This window comes from Pristis pectinata, chromosome 4 (assembly GCF_009764475.1).
Source record: "Pristis pectinata isolate sPriPec2 chromosome 4, sPriPec2.1.pri, whole genome shotgun sequence".
In the NCBI taxonomy this organism is placed as follows: domain Eukaryota; kingdom Metazoa; phylum Chordata; class Chondrichthyes; order Rhinopristiformes; family Pristidae; genus Pristis; species Pristis pectinata.
The window spans coordinates 98,614,943-98,633,054 of NC_067408.1; the positions used below are offsets into that span (position 1 = coordinate 98,614,943).

Consider the following 18,112-nt stretch of genomic DNA (forward strand, 5'->3'; position numbering starts at 1 on the left):
CTCTTTGTTTCTCCTTTTCTCACTTTAATGTTGACCCTTGGTTCTGTCATCCAGAGTGGCAGGGCCAACTTTCCCAAGTAGGTTGATGACACTTAATTTTATCCTTCTTAATCCCTCAGTTGCCTTTGTATTGTCTGTACTGTAACTGAGGAACCAACGGTTCTTCACATTCTGTAATAAATCAGGTAAACATTGAGTTACCTTAACGTCTATTTGTCGTAATGTAAGAAAAATTATCATAGATGATTATGATGTTCAATAAAGCCTTTTAAACTTAAAAAATTGAAAAATATTGAAAATTACACAATACCATTGCAGATTAAAGTAAAAGGGTTTATCAAGACACATAGTCCAAACAAATACTATTGGTTCTTATGGTGAGGAGGCCGTGTGGAAAAACACATATTTGTTAAATCTAGAACACCAGAAAGGCTAGATTGTGAAACCTACCATTTGGCTAATCAAATTGTCTCCATCTAAATTACATATCTTTCTATGTGCTTCCATCCATACCCCCATAATGGTATTCTGTTTTATAGACCATTAACATGGATTTTGCAGTTAGCAAGAAATGAGAGCACTTGTCATGCATAACACTCACATTTCCCCACAGAATTCTGTGGACTCTTACACAGCAATTTGTGATTATCAGTCAATTCAGAGAACTCCACAAGAACCTGACACCTATGAGTACAGAATGATTAATGGGATGTCTCATTGAATTGAAGAATTATTACTGCATAGGGCTAAATTGGATACCTCCCAAAAACAGGCATGGGGATTTCAATGAACAAATAACCCATGAATATTCAATATAGTACAAGCAACAGTCAATTTTGTGCTCCCCTCTAAAATGCAGTGTCTAGCCAGCAATAAATGCACTGTTCTATGACTGCCATCTTCAGTAGGTAACCAATATTGCATTTGACTAGCGCCAGTTAAATGAGACTTTACCTCTTAAAAAGAATGTGCATTATGGCTGGAACAAGCACTGTCAGGCATTCTACAACTGAAGTTGAGACACAAGACACTACAGATGCTGGAATCCGGAGCAAAAGCTGAAGTTGCTAGTGTTACGGACTCAGTGAAAGTCCCTTTAAGATAGAGAGTGTGTGTGTATGTGTGTGTGGGGCGTGCTTACGTCAATAGAAGATAAAGGACGTAATGACGTTGTTGAAGAAGAAGAAGGAAAGAGAGAGAGAAGGGAGAGAGACACCAGCATGCTTGTTTTCTCTATCGATGGATGAGAAACAATAACTGTGTTTGCCACTGAAATCCATGTATGGAAGTTGGAAGTAATCCGGTGGAGTTCACTTTGTTGCTGACCTGTAGAAGGAAACAGGTATTTGTATGTGGACGACCACGGTTCGGATGCTTTTCGGGGTGAGGAAGTCACTACCGAGTAAACACTGAAGTGTCGTTTGGATTCCATCGTGGAACATTTGGATTTCGTATGTACTCTCTCTATGTTTTTCTACATCTACATCTTATCTTCAGACAACGGTGGTTGTTGAAGAAGCCCTTGCTCATGTTTCACCTTATGGCTTGCGGAACTGAACTTTAAGAACCATTCAGGAACTGGGAGTTTTGGACTTTGTCACACACACACACGAAGAGTTTAGTTTTGGGGTTAACGTTCGAGGTTTAACATTCTTGAATTCTAACATACTAACATTTTTACTTTTATTTTACGTATTATCAATAGTAGTGATTAATAAAATAGTTTTTAACACTGAATCATGCTCAGTGTGTTTCTTTTGTTGCTGGTTTGTGACAGCTAGGGAAACTGTGAAGAATGCTGTAACACTGGATACAGCAGGCTCCAGCGATTCATGGTAAGGAACGTGCTGCGCTCACTCAGGAAGGGATTATTTGTATCCCAGCCCCACCACTCTCCCCTTCTCTCGTCAACCACACTAAACTGCTACCACCCATGCAAAGATAATGCAGTCCATCCTTCCTAGGCTCAGAGCTGCGGAAGTTCATCCTGCAAAGTCACTTGCTGTTTTCTCTGCTGAAAGTCAGCAGTCTGAGGTGTCACTGCATTCAGCACTAGACTGACAAATCTGTAAAAGAAAGGCACTAAGGAAGTACAAAAGGCAGATTAATTCTTCAGATATAATGTGCATGATTTCGTATACAAATTTGGTTTGGAACGTTTAATTTAGGTTCTTTATCTGCATTCAATAATGACAGAGGGAGGTGTGGCATTGGATTGTTGATAAATGGCACATCGGAACAACAAGCAATCTGCTGGAGGAACTCAGCGGGTGGAGCTGTGGGAGGAAAGAAATTGTTTATGCTTCGGGTCGAAATCCTGCATCAGAATTTCTTTCCTCACACAGATCATGCTGCTCAACCCGCTGAGTTCCTCCAGCAGATTGTTTGCTGCTCCAAATTCCAGCATCTGCAGCCTCTTGTGTCTCAATGGCACATTGGAGTTAAGGTTACTGGGACTGGACTTTATAAAAAGCCTGGACAGAAAGGGCAGACTGCATTGCCACCTCTGTCTCTCTTCCAGCACTTCTTTCTCTTCAGCTTATTTTTATAAAACTGGCGGCAAGGGCCTTTTTTGATGGGGAGATAGAATAACATGTATTATATCACTTGAAAGATTTAAAAGGAACCTGAGGGGCAACTTCCTCAAGCGGAATGTGTTGCATATATGGAATGAGCTGAGGCAGGTACAATAACAACGTACAAAAGACATTTGGATAAGTACATGGATAGGAGGGGTTTAGAGGGATACGGGTCGAATGGGACTAGTTTGGCAGGCACCATGGATGAGTTGGGCTGAAGGGCCTTCTTCCATGCTCTATTGCTCCATGTCTCTATTACTAAAATTCTTAGTAATTTTTTACATTTCTACTAAATGCTGCAGTACCCCTCCAGAGCAATCTAGATAGAAAAATAACTCTTGGCATATCAATGGTTGCATTTTTGATATTTTATATAATGATATGCCTATCTCTGTATTCTTGCTGACAACCTGCAGAGTGGTTTTATCTCAAACAAGGCCAAAAAAATGGCCTTTGCTCCATTGCAGACACATTTTATTTTGCAGTTATGGCTGAAATTCAGCAGGTAGAAATGGCTGTCATAGAATGATTGCAGCATGATTGCAACAGAGTACCCAGCATAGATCTGGATTAATTTCTGCCTAAGATCACCTGCTAGTTGGAAAATGAGAAGGCAAAATATTTTTCAATTCATTCAGTAGGACAGAATTGACATGCAATACACATTATTTGTACTTATACAATTTCACAATTAAAATACAGTTTTTACCATTGCATACAGACGAGTATTATTCCCATCCAAGTAGATGTATACTTAAAGCCCAATGCTCAGCTTTGTATGCACTTGAATAAAATTGCTTACAATCGAAAAAAATTCTTAAAATGCAATAACCATCCAAAACAAATTAATTTGCAGTTTTGGTTTTCAAATGCAGCAAGGTTCTAACAGTTAAGCAGATCAATCCATTTATTAGTTTTGTCCAAGGATTTTTGTTGTTTAATTACTGAGAGCTTTAATGCAAATCACAGCCATTTGAAAGCAACATTATTTTGTTTTCCAAATTAGTTTCTTCATGAAATAAGGTCTCATTTTTCATAGATTTACAACTGAATGCAAGTTTTTTTCTGCTCTAGGGTTGAATATTAAAACTTACAATACTAATAGGATTGTATATTAACTTACTTGACCCTTTTAATCACTTCCCTGAATACTTGCATTGAAGCTGCCTCTAAATACTTTGATGACTAATTTTAAGTGCTTGAACTGAACTACCAACTGAACTTAATTCTGAATGTCAAAGCACAACTTTAAAATTTTGGTTCTAGAATAGAGGTTCAAGGTAAAACAAAATACACTGTAACAAAGAGCATATAAAATCAGACAAGCTATTAAGAATGTTATACATTTTTATTAAATTCTGAATTAAGAGGGATTATTGAATGATGTCAGAAGAGGCCTAGTTTCACAGATCCACTTTTAATGACCGGTACGATACTTGTCTCCAGCAGTTTCAGTGTTTCCTTCTTCACCTACAATATATAGAATGTGATTTAGCTCTAAATAACATTCAAAGTATTTGTTTTCTGCATAAGATCAGAACCTATCATCTTCTAAAGATGAAGATAATGATTAGTGATATGCAAACAATGTGAGCTCATTTAACTTATTAAGAGAATGGTTTACTGATTATAGTGAAAGATTAATTAAAAAAATATATACATCCAAAGGGAATGATGCATACAGAGAATGTTTAGCTTACAGAGTATATACCAATAAAGAAAACTCAAGTTTTGATATCAAAACCAGGCATTCCCATGTAATTCTGTTGTGCACCAGCAAGTTGATGAAGATTGGTTTGGCTGATAAAACAAATGCCATAAATTCTTATTAATCCTAGATGTTCAACCTGATTCAGTTTACCTAACTTTAAGAATATCTCTCTGGCAAACAGTTGTCTTGGAGACAAAACCAGATCCATTTCAGACAGGAAACACTGGAAAGTGTTAGAGTAGGTCCACTAAGGTTGATTCCTAGGGTAAAATGGCTAACTTCCAAGGAAAGGTTGAGCAGGTTTGAGGAGTTCAGGAAAATTGAAAGGTGATGATATTGAAACATGAGATTCTGAAGGAGCTTGACAAGTTAGATGGAGAAGGGATATTTCCTCACATGGAGGAATTCAGAGTTGGGGGCAGGCACGGTAATGTAGCACTTAGCGTAATGCTGTTACAGTGCTAGCGACCCGGGTTCAATTCCAGCCACTGTCTGTAAGGAGTTTGTACGTTCTCCCTGTGTCTGTGTGGGTTTCCTCCGGGTGCTCCGGTTTCCTCCCACATTCCAAAGACGTACGGGTTAGGAAGTTGTGGGCATGCTACGTTGGCACCGGAAGCGTGGTGACACTTGCCGACTGCCCCCAAAACACTCTATGCAAAAGATGTATTTCACTGTGTATTTCGATGTACATATGACTAATAAAGATATCTTATCTTAATTTCAAAATAAGGGATCACCTTTTAAAATGGAGTTGACGGGTAATTTCTTTTCTCAAAGGACTGTGAAGCTCTCCGCATGGGAAATCTGTGGGGTTTATTCAAGACTAAGAAAGACAGGTTTCTGATCCAAAGGGGTTATAGGAAAATGGAACTGAGGCCAAGGTCAGATCAGCTATGATCTAATTGAACAGCAGAGCAGGCTCAAGGCGCTGTTTGGTCCAACTCTGCACCTACTTCTTATGCGATATTCTTTTGTTCACAGTAGGTTTTTACTGTCACGTCCTCAGTTTTAATCTGGTAAACAGATTGTGCGTCCCAAACCTTTGTGGAGTTTACTCAAGTTTTATTGATAAGTTAATTCAATGGCACATTTCCTTAGCTTAATATTCTGTTAAAATGACCTTCACATTAGATTAGTTAGGCATTGGCAAAGACTTTCTTTTAAACACATAAGATGCATTCTCCAGACAACAACGCAAATCTAACTTACAGTATCTTAGATTTGTTTTATTTGCTGTGGATAGATTAATCGGTTACAATGAAAATTTAAAAAATGAAACAAATCATGATTCAGTAGCCACTTGAGCTTGCTGAATAATTCTTTCAGATGTTAAATTCTATTACAACATGACCAGCATTTTCAAATGTATTATGGACAATGAATTGGAGGTCAATGAAATGGAAGTACAAATATATTTCCATTTTATGCAGTCTATTTTTATTAAATATTAATTATTCAATAATGTTCATACTCAAATCAGGTATTTTATTTATACATACATAAACATGAGGTTATAGCTAATCTGATAAATTAAAAATACCTCTGGAATATCCATTAATCTCCTAAACTTCTGATCACGCCAATTCCAATCAAAGATAACATATTTCAGAGACTGCAGACTTAGTTCATCTGGAAACAGAAAAAATATTAATTTTAACATTTGTTAGTTATGATTATAATCAAATCAGAATTGAACTGTTGGTCATAAGTGACCTTTCAAGCAAATCAAATTTTACATATATGACCCTTGTTAACATATGGTTTCAGTCCAGCGGCATCATAAATGAGGAAGGATGATCTAAAACAACCTATTCACAAAGCCAAAGATGTAGAATATACTCCTTCGTTCAAAGGGAAAGTAGTATATAAAATTTCCATTTCTACACTTTATCGTGGACATGACTTAACCTGAAATACATTAGACAAAAATTGTGCTTCAATTTTGGCACAAGACTCAAGTCTTAACTATTAAACCTCAGATGTGAGAAAATGACTACAGGAATTGAAAATTGAACCTTAGGCGACCCAATATTCCTTGATTTGTACTGGTGATGACAAACATACACAAATGTAAACCTGTAAGCAGATGTTGAAGTTAGAAAATAGAATTTTCCCATCTTCCACAGAAGTACATTTTAATTCCACCACCCCCACCATTTTCTCTCATCCTTCAAGCTGGTACATACCTTCTACTAATTCAGAGCCACCAACTATTCTTAACCCTCGTTCTGTGCAAGCTAATACCCTCCCTTTCATTCCCAGCTGATTCCTTCCCCTCTCGCCAACTGTTAATGGTAGTATTATACAAAATCTCCATCCTTAAGTATATAGCTCCCAGCTTCTGCCATTCTCTCTCCATTTACCCAATCCATACTGCAATGCTTGCGATCTATGTCTCTCTACCTCATGGTTTTTTATCCCACTTCTCTTTTCCTACTCCTCCATTGCCACCCATTTGCACAATTTATTTCAATCTGTAACACTTGTTCATTGCTACCCATTCTCTCCATCCTTTGTAGGCTACATATGCCCCTTCTCTACAAACTGTCTTTTAGACTTTTTTCTATCTCAGTGCAGCTGCTAATGGACTAAGGATCATTGCTTTTTAACATCTCCTCCAGTAATAATGGCCCCTAATATTAATAGTGTTGGTTCTGGCCTCTGGTTGGATAACAATTATGGAATCATCATGGCACAGGTAGGCAACCATTCAAACTCATTAAGCCATGCCATCTATTAGTAGAGCAAACCCTGCCAGTTCCTATTCACCTGTGCTTGTCCCAACAACATTGCAAATTATTTTCCCTTGAAGTACACAGTAGGTTAGGTAGAATCTGTGGGGAGAGAAACAAAGTAAAAGTTCAGGTTGATGACATTTCATTGGGACCAGAAAACTTTGGAAAGCAAACAAGGTTTAAGTTAAAGAGGAAGGGGGCAGATTTGAGGTGAACAAAGAGACTGTCAGTGATAGGATGGAATGAAGAGAGACCTGAATGACACAAATAGTCATGGTTCTGGCTGAGAGTGTGGTGAAGGGGTTGTTAATTGCAGCTGATTTGCCTGGAGAAGGATGAAAAGCTATCAACCTGCAACATGAACTCCATTTGCCTCCCTTCAAGATACTGCCTGACCTGCTGAGTATTTAAAGCATTCTCTGTTTTATTTCAGATTTCCAGCATCTGCAGATTTGTATCTCATTGCTCCTGTTTTGTATTTTTTCTCTTTTATTTCATTTACATCTTCTCAAGACAGATCAGCAGCATGAAACATCACTGACCAAGTCACCTGACCAATTGTAACTGCTGAATAAGAAAGGTTAAGTGTGAACAGACTAACAACAAGTTAACTCTGAATAGACTGAAGATGTAAAACCAAACTTAATTAGAGAGGATAGGATTTCCTACCACGGTCTATCAGGTCTCTAATCCGTCCGGGTGTTCCTACACCAATATGTACAACCCCTTTAGTAAGCCATTTTATTTGATCTTCAATCTGGATGACAAAGGGAACACAATTAGTTCCTGTAATAAACTGTAAGAGTACAAAGCAGAATCAGATTGCAACAATCCAGATTGATGGATAATTGAAAAATATCCTGTTTTATTGGTAAGTGACGAAGGGATAATTAACATTGCTGTGAGCCAATACTGACAAACAAGTTGGCATCTAAAATGCATCAAGTACATAGTCCTGACAGACCATAGCTGGGACACATCAGTTAGCATTGGAAACCATCATATTTTAAGAGTCTATCTCTAAATTTGCTCTCAGACTAAATTTCCATGAAACAAACTGTAAGTGCAAAGGACCTAAAGCCTGTTTGAGGCAAATACACTGAATGTTTGGAAGTTTCTGACTTCCAGTTTGGCTGTTGCCACCTTTCTTGGAGAGTTTAGACTCGCAGAAATGTGCCTTAAAATTGACCAACCAGTCACAAATGGACTCTCCCACTATGTCAAGTAATGTTTAAATAATATTTTCAACATTGTTAGCCATCAGCTTTTACTTTGAAAAATGAGAAAGAAATTATTGTAAAAATTTCCCAAATTTCCTGTGACTGCTCGGGGTATCTGAGACATCCATACAATCCAATATTAAACTTTGAAGAGAAAGTAGAACATAGACCTAAATCAAATGGGGATTAAAGGTCTTGGTATCCTTGTTTACTGTTAGCTGATTGGGAATGGCAAAATAGTTTGTCTATTAAATGCTCTTTATCAACAGACTCGGGCTCGTCCATAATTAAAGATGGAGAGAGGGAAATCTCTATGATAATACAGTTCAATTATATTTTATTAAAGGGCAAGCAGAAGCTTCCTAATGGTCATAAGATGCAGATGAGAAGCAATTATTTTACTAGTTTACATTCAATATCTGAAATAAAGTGAAATGAAGACTCATTATTCCATTAGAATTTGCATTGTTTCAACTTGGGTACTGAGATTCATTCCTTACCTTGATATGCTTAGCAAACAATTTTAAAGTCTTACAGTTGCCTTTAAAAGCAGCAATCAGCCTACCAAAACAAAGAAGATACAACTATTATAGTCAATGTCTCTTTACCTTAAATACATTAAAGCTTGCATTTAAACACCCTGGGGATGAATCCCATGGACCTTGTTAAGTGTACAGGAGCAAATTATGACAAGGATATTATGACAAAGAATATTAGCAGAGGTGTCTCAAACCAAAGGGCATAAGTTTAGGGTACGGAGCAACAGGTTTAGAGGGGATCTGGGGAAGATTTTTTCATTGGGTGGAAGAGCAGTATCAAGATGAGAACTTGAATTGTCAGGGCACAGAAGGCAATAGACCAAATGCTGGTAAATGGGATTGGTATGGATGGGTACTTGATGTGTGCTATACGACTCTACGACTCCAGCAGTTCTGTGATGAGCCTTCTCGAATTCTCTAGTATTATAGAACCACTTGCAGACCCGGCAGCAGGTCTAAATGGGCACAGGATCTGCAAGCCTATTTGTTTGAATGGAGATTTTATGGCTGTGAGGCACAAAGGCAAAAATCAAGATAGTACAATTTTAAATAATGTGGGTTTTTTTTAAATAAATTATTTAACAGTGCATTTCAGAAGCATTGTAAAAAATGTGACAGCTTTGACAAAAATAAAGTTGGGGGTCTAACTCTGCCTTCTGTCAAAGTTTCTCACAGCTGTTTTGTGGCACAGCTTATTCTCATCCACCTGTGCAAACCCTATGATGTCACAGGGTCCTAGCAGATCCAGGAGATTTTCATTCAGCAAAGTTTTCTGCTAACCTGAGCTAAGTGGGCATTTGAGTTGTTAGTGCTGGTGGGTGGGGCAAGAGGCATATGCAGCAAAATCTGGCTCATTTTAATTGTTGCAGGATACAAGAAGCCATCAGGGCTGTGAAATGTTAAGTTGTGCTCAAAATATAGGCAACATGAGTGAAACAATTCCACAAGCAAAATTAACTTCAGAACTCATCTAAGTGCCACGTGTTAGTCACAATCACCAAATAGGCCATTAGGCCTAAGCTTGTCAAGGCAACTCTTTTACAACATGGAATAAAGATCCAGGCATGGATTCAGATGGAATTCTGTCTGCTTATGTAAACCATCAGGTATTCCTGAAGGGTTGACGGGAAGAAAACAAATCTAAAATATTAGCTGCCAACTTTAATTTTGTATGCATTACAAATAATTGACATTTTAGGAAAATTGCAGTGGAATTTCAAGAAAGAAAGAAACAGAAATGGTTTCTAGGCTGTACTTTATAAAAGCATAGCTCAGTGGTAACGCTCTTGCTTCTGAATTAGAGGACCTCAAGCTAAGCACGACTCCAGAATGAGGACTGTATTGTAGACTGGTGTTTTTGTGCAATACAAATGCATGTTGCTTTGTTGAATGAGTTCTTTTTTTGGGCAAGACATTAAATTGTAGAACCTCTGAGTGAAGATTGAAGAGGAACATGGTGGCTCTCCTCCAGTCTTTACGAACCTTTATTTCTCTCAATACTATTGAGAAAGATTAACAAATCATTAATATTAGCCGAACTTTGATAGTAACAGCAATACTGCACTTCATGCAAAAAGGTGTCATTAGTCCTCTGAGAGATGCTTTGGATGCCCCGAGGTCAATAAAGACTTTCTTTACCTGATCATTTCGAGTGCTCGGAGGGCAGAGCTGCATATTATCAACATCAGCACAGATTTGTTCTGGGTGTGATTCTTGGACAACTTCACCCACTTAGGACAAACTGTAAGGAGACAGATACTCATCAACATGCTTTATAAATTGCTCGCTGAATACATTTATCAAACTGGGAAGACACCATCCATAGCTTGGTTTAAATTCCTAGCAAATGTGCAGTACTTTAAAACTTGTTTTAAAATAAACAAAGAAATTGAATAAGAAAATTCTAAAAATATTTAAACCGTCAAATCGACTTTGTGTCACCTATTTGTCATATTACATGTGAATCCTAGAGATTTTGCTTAAAGCAATCCCGAATTTCCAAATTCAGAGAAATATAAATCTGATATGATGCTCGATAAAACATTCAGCATTTTAAGATGCTGTGAACTTCAGTAGCCTTCATACTTATGTGCATTTCAGCTGTATAGTAGATCTGCAAACATTTATTCCAAATCCCAGTCTGCACAGCAATATTAAAGTATACAGATCTCCAGAGAATATTTTATTTGTTGTAATATTCAATGTAAGAAAGGGTCAGGATTGAGTTGTTCTAAAAGGAAGCAATATGAATGTTTAATACATTAGTTTTGATAAAGTAAACCAAATAAAAGACACTGTAAAATATATTTGGTCTTTCTTACGTTTGCAAAAACTTGCAGAAAAAAACGCAACTCAATTTAAAATCATGGCAATGTTGTTAAACTATTTCAGATAAATCTGTGCCTATGCTGTAACTTCTGAGTACAGTGCATTGGATGACAGCTGCAACCCTTATTAAACCAAAGAATGACTTCAGTCTGATGGACACCCAGGGAAAAGTAATAGATCTTTTTATCTTGTTTATTGCTCTTGTCACCTCAGAAATTCGACATTAGAAGCGTGCAAACAGGGCATCTGCTTTTCCTGAGAGAAGAAATTTCAAAACGATACTTAAAAACTTTCTAGCATGTTAAAATGCCAAAAATGTCCCCAGCAGGACAACTGAAAATGTGGTTTTACTTTGTGCTGGAGTTATACTGCAGCTGATATAACTTGATGGGTTTGTATGATTTGGCCAATGAGTATGGAAGTTCAGTTTTCTGTCACTTTTGACAATAATGGACAGGCAATACCATTTTTCAGTGTCAGAATCAAGAATAACTCTGTCTTCATTTATTTTTTTAATATTTTTAAACAGATTGCAGCTAATGCCAGTGGGAATGGTGTAACCTGGAAATGAGTCTGACAGATCAAACTTGATGCTAAGATTTAGCCATCATTAATTAATCATCAATTTTGATAAAATAAATGCTTCCTTTCTAATGTGGCAGAATAGCTGAATGTTTTTCATACATCTGCCTCCAAAATCTCACGTTAAATGTCTGATAAATAGTCATAATTATTATTGCAAGTACTTTCTCAATTGGGTTGAAATGAGGAGGCATCACAACAAGGCAACAAATGTCAGTATACTATTAATATAATAGTTTTTGAGACAGTCTTGTATTAGAATACCAGCAATAGCAATAATACTAAGTATATGACTGGATCAATTACAAACCATGGATGGTTGACTGCATTTTACACTGCTGAAAGATCATTGACCCAAAACATCATCCCTGTTTTTTCTCAGATGGTCCCCAATTTGCTAAGTATGCCCAGAATTTTCTGTTTCATTTCCGACTTCCGGTGCTTGCAGTATTTAGCCTTTTTTTGGACACTTCTAATCTTGCTTTTTGGATGTGGGAATTATTTTTGGCTGCCAGAACGTATTAATGGTCAAAAACATAAAGGGAAGCTACTGTCATATGCCAGTAAGAACTGAGAAGAGGGAATGCTCACTTTCCTGAAGAATGCCCCAGTTGGAGTTTTATGGCAATGCATTTTCTGCTCCCTAATTGACTTACTTTTACATCGAATTTTATAACTTGCCATATGGGGATTTGAATTTATGATTCTAGGGAATTATTCACAACTATCCATAATGGATACGCTGGACATTCTGAGAAAACTACGATTTAAATCAGGGCTACAGGGCTCAGCAAACTCAACACAAGGAAAGTAACTGAAGAAGTAAAAGATAGGCACTGAAGTGTAGCATAACATTTCCATCCCAGGACTGGCAAAGGAAGTTACCCTTTCTATAACCTTTTCTCAGTTCTGGTCCTATTCCTTAAATTGAAAAACCGCTACTTAAGAAAGGTGCAAGGGAAACCATGAAACCACAGACCAGCAGAGGCTGATCTGACACAAGTCTCAAGTCCTTGCCTGTGCCAGTTCCACATAACGCTCAACTGCCCGATCTTACGAAAATCTATCCACCTCCTCTAGCTTCTGCAGCCTCTGGGATAGAGAATTCTTGAGATCCACCACTCACTGATTACTGAAATTCCTCCATTCCTCAGTTTTAAATGACCACCCTATGCCTCCAACTCAACATCTACTCTGTCATGTCCTCGTTAGATCTTATATGTTTCAATGTGATCATTCTAAACAGCAAATAATGCAAATCTAACTTTATTTAGTCACTTGTGATAGGAAAACACTCTCATCCCAGCAATTTGCCCAATGAATCTCTTCTGGACAATCTCCAATATTAGTATGTCCTTTCTTAAATAAGGGAACCAAGACAATACACAGTACTCCAGGTGCAGACTTAACAGTACCTGTACAATTGTAACAGCATTCCTCTCTTTCTAAACTCCAACCCTCTTGCAATAAAGGCCAATGTGCCATTTATCTTCCTAACTACTTCCTGCATCTGCACATAGTCCACAAATGAGAGCTGCACCTTTCAGCACTGAAGTTAGGAATCACTTCCAATGCAGATGGTGGAAAGTCATTACTTATTACCACACAGGGGGAGGCCATTCATCCCAGCAGAGGAATCTCATCAGTCCCAATCCCCTTCTTCTTATTTCCATTGAGCCCTGCAACTTATTTTCTCTCACATGCCCATCAATTCCATCTGACTCTTTTTGCCACTTATCTACATTAAGGGTCAATTTACTGTAGTCAATTAACCTACTAGCATATCTTTTGGATATGGGAGGAAACAGGGGCATCTGGCAGAAACCCACATGGTCACCAGGAGAATGCACAAATTCCATGTTGCCAGCACTGAGATCAGGATCAAACCCAGGAACCTGGAGCTATGAGATGGCAGCACTAAAAATGCTATGACACTATGTGGTAGAAATTTGGAACACACCTGAAACAGTGGTTAATTGTTAATTTTTAATCTGAAATTAATAGATTACAGATAACTGATTGCATTAAAGAATATGGGAAATATCTAGCGTCTGAAGTGTCACTGACCGTTGAATAGGAGAATAGGTTCAAGGGGTTAAACAGCCTAATACCGTTTCTACACTTCCCTTGTCACCAGTTTGTGCGCTTAAAAATTCCTAATTGCTAAAGTCATAATTGTTACTCACTGTGGTAAAGATTTTCCATTCTATTTCATTGGAGATGTGATCTCTACCATTCTGCCTGTTCCGTAACAGGAGTCTATATTTTCTCAAACTGATTTCAAGCTCAACGATTACAAGAAGGAGATGAGACAAAAATGTTTTTTTGGCTAAACTTGTGGTATAATGTACAGAAATTTATAGTGCAATAACTAACTTACCTTGCTTTAGATAGGAGGACAGAGTATGAGTGAGATCATTGTTCTTAAGGAAACAAGAATCTGAAAAAGCACAGAAATAAAACTGCCATGATTAACAAAATAAATTTATACTTTTTTTAATCACATAATATCAAGGTGGAGAACAGCCACAGGCTTTAAGCAGCTCAAAGACATCTTAGAATATGACTCACCAAGTACTACATTAACAGGAATAACAAGTTACTAGTGACAGTGTAACACAACAAGGAGAGAATGGAGTTACCAAAATTTTATCAGAACTCCAAAGCTTAAGATACAAAGGGAGATTACAAGAACCAGGGGTACATTCACTGAAATTTATAAAGTTATGTGGTAAGTTTCACAGCGAGAAATTTTGGTCTGAAACCTTGCCATGAACTTAGATCAAGAAGTGAAAGCAGAGTTAGCAATAGTGAAGTGGGAATACAGATTAAAAGGTAAAATTATAAATTAGCAGTGACCAACACTTGACGAAATATTTCATAATTTTGAATAAGCTACAAATGAACAATAAGGACTTTACACGAGGGATGATCCATCCATGGCTAACTAAAGAAGTTAAGGATGAGATTAGGCAATAAATAACAGAAATGTCAGAGACTTTTTCTATCTGCCTTTACAGCAAAACACACTAAAAAATACGAAAAGTGTATCAATAATAGTAGAAAATTAGGGGGCAAAAGACAGGAAGTAACTAAGTGAATTATCACGAGAAAACAGTACTAGGCAAACCCCTAGCCTGACAAGTCCCCATGACTACATGGCCTGCATCCAGGGATCTTAAAAAGAAGTGGCTGCAGACATGATGGATGCACTGATTATTTGCTAAATTCTGGAAACATCTCTGTAGATCAGAAATCACAAATGTATGACCTCTTCAAATAATGAAAAAGGAAAAAAATAGGAAATTATAGGTTCATTTGTCTAATATCTGTCTTTGAGAAAATACTGTAATCTTTTGTTACGGAAGTAGTAGCAGAAAATTGAAATATGGAAAAAGAATCACAAAACAGTTAAACAGTCATAATGGTTTAGTAAAAGAGAAATCACATTTCATAATAGAGTTCTTTGAAGATGCAGCAAACAGGATTGATAGAAGAGAACATACGAATATTGTGCATTTGGATTAACAAAAGGCATTTGATAAAGTGCCACATAAAAGGTTACACCATGTCCTTGCTATCCATTGACTCATTATTTGTAGATCTACATATCTGTAATATCTACCTAATGCTTCACTTCAATTTTGCTCCAGAAGTACCAGTAGAGCAGGAACAGGTGGCTGAGGATACATTCTGGAACATTGGCCAGTGTGGGCCGCAGCCACGGTCCACAGTGTGGGCCAGGTGTGTTGCCAGGGCTAGGAGTCCACAGCATGGGCCGGGTGTGTTGCTGGGGCCAAGAGCCCACAGGGTGGGCCGGGAGTGCAGTCACAGCTGGAGTCCACAGTGTGGGTCAGGATCCAGAGCGTGTGGGCCAGTTGGAAGTGGGGTTCAGAACATGTGCCAGATACATGGCGGAGCTGGGATCTGGAGAATGGCATGAACAGAGGATTGGATAAATGATAGGAAACAGAGTGCTGCGATCGATGGGTAATTTTCAGGTTGGCCAGCTGTACTTAGTGAGGTGCTGCAGAGATCAGTGTCAGCAATTCAACTATTTCTACAATCTATATGAATGACTTAAAAGAGGGGGCCAAATTTATTGTAGCCAAATTTGCTGGTGAAATGAAGATAGGTGGGAAAGCAAGGTGTAAGACCACAAAGACTCTGAAAAGGGATATAGATGAATGAGTGAGGAGAAATTTGGCAGATTGAGTATAATGTGGGAAACTGGGAGGTCATCCTCTTGGTAGGGTAAACAGTAAAAGCACATGAAAGGTTACTACACCATGTCCTTGCTATCCACTGACTCATTATTCGTAGAAAAGCAAAAACTTAGTTTAAATGGAGAAAGATCACAGGATGCTGCTTACAGGAGGATCTGGGTGTTTTCATATATAAAACACAAAGTTAGCATGCACGTACATTAAGTAATTCGGAACACGTGGAATGTAGATCTTTATTGCAAAAGAAACAGAGTACAGAAGAGGAGCAAGTCTTGCAAGAACTGAGCACGATGAGACCACAGAGTACTGAGAATGGTTTTGGTCTTCATATTTAAAGAGGAATATATTTGCACTGGAAGCTGTTCAGAGAAGGTCATTAGGTTGATACCTGGGATGAGGAAATGCCTTATAATGAATGATTAAACCAGCTAGGCCTACACTCTTTGAAATTCAGCAGAATGAGAGGTAATCTTACTGAAATATACAAGATTCTGACAGGGATTGACAGGGTAAATGCTGAGAGGATGTTACCCCTCATGGAGGAATCTATAACTTGAGGGCATAGTTTCAGAATAAAGAGTCACCTATTTAAAACAGAGGGTCATGGATCTTTGGGATTCTTCACCCAGTCAGGTGTGGAGACGGAGTCACAGAATTTAATCGCTGAGAAAGACAGACTTCTGGACCATGGGGGAGTTGAGAGTTATGGGGAACTAGAAAGAGAGTGTAGTTGAGGTTAAGATCTGATCAACTCCAACGTTATTAAATAGCAGAACAAGCTTGAGAAACCATATGGTTTAATCCAGCTCCAACTTTTAATGTTTTTGGATTCCTCTGCGTAAAGTAGCTTAGATAGATATTATGATCAAAAAATATCCTCTTCAACGGATATTAATATTCATAACATGACTCCAGTTTCTGGCTGCTGAAGGTATGAAGTAGATTCAAAAAGAATCCATTACATGCAGAGTATTTCAAACATGTCCTGACGAGGTCATCAAAAGTTAAATCCCTCTTTTTGCAGAAATAATAGTCTTCAACAGGTGAGAGTATTATTTTATGTTTGAGAAAACGTGCTCCATACCTGGTAGTTTCAGCTCCTCAAGTTCTATTACAGAACGTTCACTTTTGAAGTATTGGATGATCATTTTCTGCAAATCAGCAGGGGTAGCGGGTGTTGGAGCAGAGCTTGCTAGAACATCGGAGATCTTCTACATTTACAAACAACACAAATTAAAATTACTGACTTTGGAACAGCAATATTAAAAACCACATCGATCACCCCCAACCCCATTCCAAATAATAATCTTGAGATGACAAGTTTGGAAATCAAGATTTAATGGAATATGTCTCTCAAACAAGAGGTTACATGTCAATGTACTCCCACATTAGTTCTTAAAATTCTTAGTTTGACAAGTAAATGAAGGTATTTGCCGAGAAAAAGAAAAACTGTCACTGGCTCACCCTGCTATCAGAACACTAATAGGTACAGACTGTGAAGAACATTTAGAAGAAAGGATAGGTTACTGACAGCTAAAAATAGTCTTCTAAACATCAAGTTACAGAAATATTTTATTCATCCATGGCTGGGATCAATAGAATTATTGGAAAGGTTGTAAATACTGAATGGAACCTAACTCGATACCCCATGAACAATAACAATGAGACAGAGGACAGGCAGGAGGATCGAGCCATATTGAGAACTCCAAACATTACTGTGCTAGGTTAGGAAGAGAAGAAACTACTGGAATGTGAAAACTGCATTCAGATAGCTAACTTGGAAAATGTAAGAGCTGTCCCACATACCAGAAAACATGGGATGATAGGAGTGGATAATGCAGGTGACTGTATTTAATTGGACAAAATGGTCAAACAGGAATAACAACACTTTCAGTTCAAAGGCCTGGAAGGTCGAATTTGTGCATTGGGTAGGCTTTGCTGCTGTGAACAGACAAGGGATTCACACAGGAAGCTTTGTGACAGAAGCAAATGGAATTGGATGGCAAGGAAATCAATAAGGATTTGAGGGGAAAGAATAAGATTACAGATGGGTAGTAGTTAGAGGGACCTATGGGTGGAATTTCTGAAGATGATGGTAGGCCTACAAGGATACAAACCCATGGAAATGAAGTCATTGACAATGATGGCAAATATGGATGCCAAGAGGGTGACTGAGATGCCAGGGCTTAAGC

General features: G+C 37.9%; 1 protein-coding gene across 13 annotated transcripts in view; it reads right to left on the reverse strand.

Annotated features, from left to right (window-relative positions):
- Positions 1 to 319: 319 nt before the first annotated feature.
- Positions 320 to 18,112, reverse strand: part of cmss1 (cms1 ribosomal small subunit homolog) — a 226,718-nt gene continuing 208,925 nt past the window's right edge. For all 13 annotated transcript variants that reach the window (XM_052015197.1, XM_052015186.1, XM_052015191.1 and 10 more), the window contains 7 exons: positions 17,005 to 17,131; positions 14,075 to 14,134; positions 10,423 to 10,525; positions 8,746 to 8,806; positions 7,695 to 7,782; positions 5,831 to 5,919; positions 320 to 4,049 (listed from right to left, as the gene is read on the reverse strand). In XM_052015197.1, coding sequence (XP_051871157.1) covers positions 3,966 to 4,049; positions 5,831 to 5,919; positions 7,695 to 7,782; positions 8,746 to 8,806; positions 10,423 to 10,525; positions 14,075 to 14,134; positions 17,005 to 17,131 — 612 coding nt within the window. In that variant the 3' untranslated portion in view covers positions 320 to 3,965. The remainder of the gene's footprint in view (positions 4,050 to 5,830; positions 5,920 to 7,694; positions 7,783 to 8,745; positions 8,807 to 10,422; positions 10,526 to 14,074; positions 14,135 to 17,004; positions 17,132 to 18,112) is intronic.